We start from the raw sequence: 6,210 nt of genomic DNA, 5'->3' as shown, positions 1-6,210 counted from the left end.
AAGCAACAAGTAAGACGCTATAAAAATTGGAGGAGGATGTGTGGGGAGTAACTTAGCTGTTGTGGGAGATCGACATCAATTGGTTTGGCCTAAAAAACATGCCCTTAACTTGTTTTTTGGGTTGAGATTTGCTGGAATGGTCATTAAAAGTAGGATACCTCAAAGGGTCTCTAGCCCAATGGTATAACCTTCCCGTCTTACTTTATCTGATATAATATTAATATATAGAATACATGATCAGAGAGAAGAAAACCAGTAGGAGACAATAGTAAGGCCTATTTGGCTTGAATATCAGGAGCATGTGCCAAATTAAACAAAAGCCAGATGTTTCGGAGTTGAATACCTGAGTGCTAGAGAGACTACCAGAGCCAAACTAATCTAATTGCATGAGTATTTAAGTTTGACCCCAGCTTGGAAGGACTTTATGACATAATAGAAGTAGTTTCACAATCAAGTACTTAAAGACGATGGATGGACATGATGTACATGGATCCTGCAAATGTAGTTGAAAGCATGTCATTTCTAAATGACTGGTTGAGGAAAAGAAAACCCAGATCTCATCTATGTTGGTGATTCTGAATTACTATAATTTTCATGAGAAAAAAGAGCAGAACTATAGAATTTTAATTGGAGTAACGAAGAAAAGGAAGATGTGACTATAGAAAAATGGGTCATAAACCAAAGCTCAGCTGAGTAAAAAAGTAGCCTAAAAAATTATGGGTGAGAGTAACCCTGATCAATATAAAGTCGCGCAGAAATGTATGAACAGTATGAGAAAAGCTGAAAGTGGGAAGAACTATGAGCTAATCCTGAGGAACTATGACAAAAACTAAACGAAGACTTGGAAGAAAAGCGGAATGAAAAATTAGATTACAAAGGGCAAATGAGCAGTAAAGTGATGCACTTCATAGTTTATAACAGGAAGATCACTTGTCTTGTGCAATCCCTATATCTTTCTAACCAGATTATTATTGCTCCTACAGGTTTCAAGATTCTTCTATAATCATGACTCAAACTAGAACTTTATCACTAACATGTCCAGGAACATTGCTGAATGCAATTCAACCATCCAATTATGATCAGTGATTCCTACTCCAACTTCAAATTCTAAAGCTCCTTCGGAGTTCAAAGCAACATAGCCCTTATGATGCCGTTGGCAATGCAGGGTCTGATCCTGCCAATCTTTCAGAAGTGTAGTAGATTTGATTACACTGAATGGAGATTCTTTTTCTACAAACCATGTGAGATGGTATAAGCAATGGTTTCTCTATATGTATGTACTGGAACATTGAACAGGAAATCATGCATATCCTACCGAAAAAAAAAAAAAAAAAAACATGGCATGCTTTAAGTAAAAATTGAGCTGCCTTAACCTTTTTTTTTTCCCCCCTGACTGAATTAAAGGAACACTAACAATAGAAAGAAGGTCCCTTTCTATAGCTGACAACAACCAAGAGGGCCACACATCCCCTCCAAATCCGAAGATTTGTTTTTGACAGCCCATTTACACAATAGATCGGCAACTAGCTGCAAAAGTGAAATCACATCTTCAATGATAATAGCAGCATGATCAGAGTTAGGGATCAACTGCATCACTGATTTACAGTACCCCTCAAAATCTACCTCCATAGAAACCCAACCGGATACAAGATTAATAGCTTCTCGAAGAGCAAGGGCTTCAGCAGTCTCAATGCCAGAGACCCCTTTGAAACGTTGAGAACTTATGCAGGTTGATTCAGTTGACAGCTTGAAACTAGATTAAATTTTGACTATTAGATCACAAGATCAAGCAATGAATCGAGCATTACAAGTCGTGCTTAGGTGACCATGTCTTTTCCAAATGTAACTAACTAATTAATTGGAGATTGATCTTCAACACAATAACTTTTTATGATTATGGTTCAAGCATCTTTTCCGAAGATGGCATGACTACTACAACCCAAACAAGTACATTCTCTATAAGGAAATATATTCTTACAAAATATCACTAGATATAATTATGTAAACGATATGAGTGAGCTACAACAAGGTTTGATGATAAATATACAGAATACAATCTGAAGATACTAATACAGTTACAAAGAAGTCCCTCTTACATCTAGATGAGAGATCATCTTATTTATTGTACCTTGTCAGGATTGGAACTTGTCAAAGTGCTGAAGCATTTGGAATATAGTAACATTCTGGGCTGGAAGAGGATGGAGAGGTGGCATTCTCAATAAAGGGGTTATTGTCTGGTCTCTGCGAGTAAGTGTGTGGTGCCTCTTCCGTACTGCTCGAACAGGAGGCTCCCTAGACATCACCATCATTCCTTCTTTGTTCACTACTGCTGATTGTTCTGTTCTCTTCCTCAAGCTCTCTGGGAACCGCTCCTCATGTATTTGCCCATCCTTTTAATGAAAAGGTTGAATGTATTGTAAGTTTTAAAATATTTATCTTTCCTATTTGTTTCATACACATGAAGTACAATCTACTGTATGTCATCCGATCCATGAACATATAAATATTTAGCTTTCATATTTGTTTCAAACAGTTCATACACATGAATTACAATCTACTCTGTAAGACGTCGTCCGATCCATGAACATATAAATATTTAGCTTTCATATTTGTTTCAGACAGGTCATACAGATGTATTACAATCTACTGTATAAGATGTCATCCAATCCATGGACATATAAATATTTAGCTTTCATATTTGTTTCAAACAGTTCATACGGATGAATTACAATCTACTGTATAAGATGTCATCCGATCCATGTACATATAAATATTTCTAACAAGATGGTAATTTCTTTTAAAGCCATGCTAGACTATCAAATGCTATAGTATGTACAATGTTTGAAAGAGAATTACTTCTGTCGAATATAATTCTACACAGTAAAGAAGCTAAGATAGATTTCCTGACACCGCTACATCCTAGTTTGAAAAACAGAATAGCATCAGAAGAGTCGGTAACCATTCTACTGGTCCTGCTGAATTCCCCATCTAAACCACGAAAATGTATGTAATCTAAACTTTTACAAGATGATTACTGATGCATTACCAACCTAGGTGTCTCCATGATTGTGTGTCAGGAAGGCATGAAATTGTTCGTTAAACTTAGCACTTGTAGGTTTGTACTTTAGTTCGGTTTGTTTTATTTTATTTTATTTTTCTTCTTTTTAGTTTTTCTAGCTTACTTTTTAGAGTTGAATTTATTGGATATCATCAGAATGGTAAAAAAAAAAAATCCATCTCCAAGGTTGCAATATAAATACTTACTCAAAAAATTGATTCTGGAAACTGCAAAACGAAGCTTTCAAGATATACATACCTGAGCAATGAGCAATATATCTTCATTTAAAAATTTTACTAACATCTTTAAGAATGGGGAAGTAATTTTTTTCGTAATAACCACAATTATTAAACAGAATACTGTATTTTAAACAAATTATTCTTTGCTTCATGGGAAAGAACAGACAGTCCGAAAGTGCTATATCCCGTTTCCGGTAATTGTAAAAACAGTTTTAAGAAAATACATAAATTGTGTGCTCCAAATATGCTCTTAGAAATCATGTCTTTTAGTACTAAGATGCCATCTTGCTAGAAGCTGGTTTACGAAGCATTGCCCTGAAGCTTAATCAGATGTGTGAACATTGAACCCCTCAGCTTGCATTGTGCTTTCAGATGTGTGAACAATCGATTATTTTGTAATTTGTTCTTGAGATTACTAAACTAATCCTCACCAAATAACAATAATTCTCACCATCTGTTTCCCTAATTTGTCATCCCTTTAGACCCGTAACCAACAGCAACAAAATTAACAACAAGAAAAGAAAAGAACAGAAAAACACACACAAATTGCCAATGGGAGTCATGAGAAATGGGAAATTAGAATGTAGTGAAAAGCTTTGGTTACCAACAGCAAATTATATGAAGTTACAGTTAGTAGCTACTAAATGTGACAATGACTATATATATATATAAACTCAACAAAAGTTATAATAACAAAAAAAATGACATCTTCTTACATTGATGATAGAAGAGTCAGGCATTGGGCATTTGACGGGTCGGTCTTCATCCAGTGGCTCAATTGGGTGCTCTACTGGCCAAAATTCGACTTCGCTTTGGAACCCATTTTGGTGAACATCCATACCGCCCCTCAGCCTTGTCTCTCTGGTTTCATCTATCACTGGAATTAGGCTTTCTTTGTCCTAAATTATAAAAAGTTCAGTAGTATATTAACAAAAGCAAGTAAACATATATAATAAAATTATGAATACCTCCACAAAAACCAACAATTCAGATTTCCATATAGATGTATAGTAAAATCAGAGAGAGGGTATGAAGGGTCTTACAAAATCACTCTCACATGAAAAACCCATGTAGAGAAAGGACATACTAAGATTATCCTAGAAGGACATAAAAAGTAAAAATAAAAACAATTAATGAATGAATTTAGCAATTGTAACAGAAAGAGAGAATTTTACCATGGGGACAGAGGTGGCACGGTGGGATTGCCTGTACAGTGAAAAGCGAGAAAAGATTCCCACCATTTTCTTCACCTAGTTAACCTTTTTCTTTCTTTATTGGGTCCCTATCCAAATGTTTGTGTTTATGTGTGTGAGAGAGAGAAAGCAGCGCTTTTGCACTTTGTTTTGCTTTAAGAGCCAACAGTAGCAGTAGTTCGTTTGAAAAATATACCAATCTTCGACTTTTCATCTTTTCTTGGTTTTGCAGAAATGGGCAAGACAAATATTTGTTAGAGAGAGAAGAGTGTGGTGTGGTGTGTTGTTGCAGTAAAGAGACACTGCTTAGTAGAGAGAGAAAGAAGAAGGTTTTCCTTTCCATTGGAGTGGTATGGTAAACCCTAAACCCAAGAAAAGGAAAGAAAAGAAAGAGAGGGAGAGCGGAAAGCGCGAGACGACGGCTTGCCTTTACCCCTCTTTACCAGCCGTTGTTCATTTCCATAAACTAAGTACTACTAATCTGCAAAAGTAGTGTGGTCAAGTGTTATATACTTCTTTTTACCCAAAAAAAAAAAAAAAATAGTAATAATAATAATAATTATTATTATTATATATATTTTTTATTTTCTTACTAATGCCATTATTTTTTTATTATTATTATTTTTCTCTTTAGCTTGATTGGTTTACTTGCTATTTTATGCCTAACCATCTTTTTCTCTTTAATTCTTTTAAGACTAACCTTAATCAGTGAGAGAACAAATTAAGAGTGTGTAGGATAAGCTTGATCAAGGAATCAAAAGGAACAGATTAGCAAAGAAAAGAAAGTGCTATATTTACTCCTCTTCATGTTTGGGAACATAGAAATTATATTGGCAACCTAAAGATAAGACATCTATGGAGAAAATGGCATCACTAATTTTCTTAGCTTTGATTAAATGAGAAGACAGCGAAAACAGCCCGATTGCTCTGTAGCAATTAATTTTTGTGTTGTAAATAATTTTGAACACATTTGTTCAAATTTTAACATATGTTTTATGTTTTAAAATCTATAATAAGTGTTGATATACGTTTTATTAAATTTTTTTTTTTTAAACATTATTGTCACATTCTTATGTATTAAAATGTAGAATAAATGTATTAGTTCGGACTCTAAATTTTTATTTTTTTCTTAGTTGATATTCATATATATATATATTTTCACTTAATCTCCAACCTCCAACACCTCTAAAAAGTAAGAATTAAGTCAGCTAGTATCTTGGTTCTATATTTACCCTCACAGTGTCTCCTTTTTTCATGTTCCCTAATTTTCCTCCATATTTTCTAAGCTTTCCTTTCAATTGCCTAGTTCGATGGGTCCACATGAAATCTGACAAAAATATGTCAAACATGATTTTCACTTCAAAAGTTAATTTCTCTAGGATGCCTACTAATTGATAAAATGGATAAAACAATTGTTCCCCTCCTTGGCATTTTGCTAGATTCAGGACCCCACACACACACACACACACACACACACACACACATATATATGATTTTCTGCTTGTAGAAATCATAAGCTTGCAAAGTATATACTAATTGTATGCATACATGCCTATTAGACGGAAGTTTGCCTTGCATTAACTAAACTCTCTAAAACAAGTACTCCGTAACTTATTTAAAACTTGCTTAGGAATTAAGGCCATAAACTCTCTAAAACAAATAACTTATTTAAACCTTGCGCTCATAAACTCTCTAAAACAAATAATTTATTTAAAACTTG

At 34.3% G+C, this 6,210-nt stretch overlaps 1 protein-coding gene across 2 annotated transcripts; it reads right to left on the bottom strand.

Moving 5' to 3' along the window:
- Nucleotides 1-1,919: 1,919 nt before the first annotated feature.
- On the bottom strand, nucleotides 1,920-5,185 carry LOC132305542 (uncharacterized). 2 transcript variants are annotated; one of them, XM_059803172.1, is made up of 3 exons: nucleotides 4,473-5,185; nucleotides 4,014-4,196; nucleotides 1,920-2,390 (listed from the first exon to the last, which is right to left on the bottom strand). In XM_059803172.1, the coding sequence occupies exons 1-3, from the start codon at nucleotides 4,536-4,538 to the stop codon at nucleotides 2,133-2,135; spliced, it is 507 nt and encodes a 168-aa protein (XP_059659155.1). In that variant the 5' UTR covers nucleotides 4,539-5,185; the 3' UTR covers nucleotides 1,920-2,132. The 2 variants fall into 2 exon arrangements, with proteins under 2 accessions (XP_059659155.1, XP_059659156.1); XM_059803173.1 differs by lacking the exon at nucleotides 4,473-5,185 and adding an exon at nucleotides 4,341-4,411.
- Between the last annotated feature and the right edge of the window lie 1,025 nt (nucleotides 5,186-6,210).

Source organism: Cornus florida, unplaced genomic scaffold (assembly GCF_030987335.1).
Source record: "Cornus florida cultivar Cherokee Brave unplaced genomic scaffold, ASM3098733v1 CherokeeBrave_3.0.0_Hap2_Chr04, whole genome shotgun sequence".
NCBI lineage: Eukaryota > Viridiplantae > Streptophyta > Magnoliopsida > Cornales > Cornaceae > Cornus > Cornus florida.
The sequence above is the reverse complement of the archived record's forward strand: the minus strand, read 5'-3'. Positions and strand labels throughout refer to the sequence as shown.

What these genes read in the sequence shown, in the direction of transcription:
- LOC132305542 (XM_059803172.1), bottom strand. Translation starts at nt 4,538, where the DNA reads ATGGTGGGAATCTTTTCTCGCTTTTCACTGTACAGGCAATCCCACCGT. An exon ending in GTGCCACCTCTGTCCCCATG is followed by an intron (nt 4,197 to 4,472) that starts GTAAAATTCTCT and finishes TTTATAATTTAG; the next exon opens with GACAAAGAAAGCCTAATTCC. An exon ending in CTGACTCTTCTATCATCAAT is followed by an intron (nt 2,391 to 4,013) that starts GTAAGAAGATGT and finishes TTTCATTAAAAG; the next exon opens with GATGGGCAAATACATGAGGA.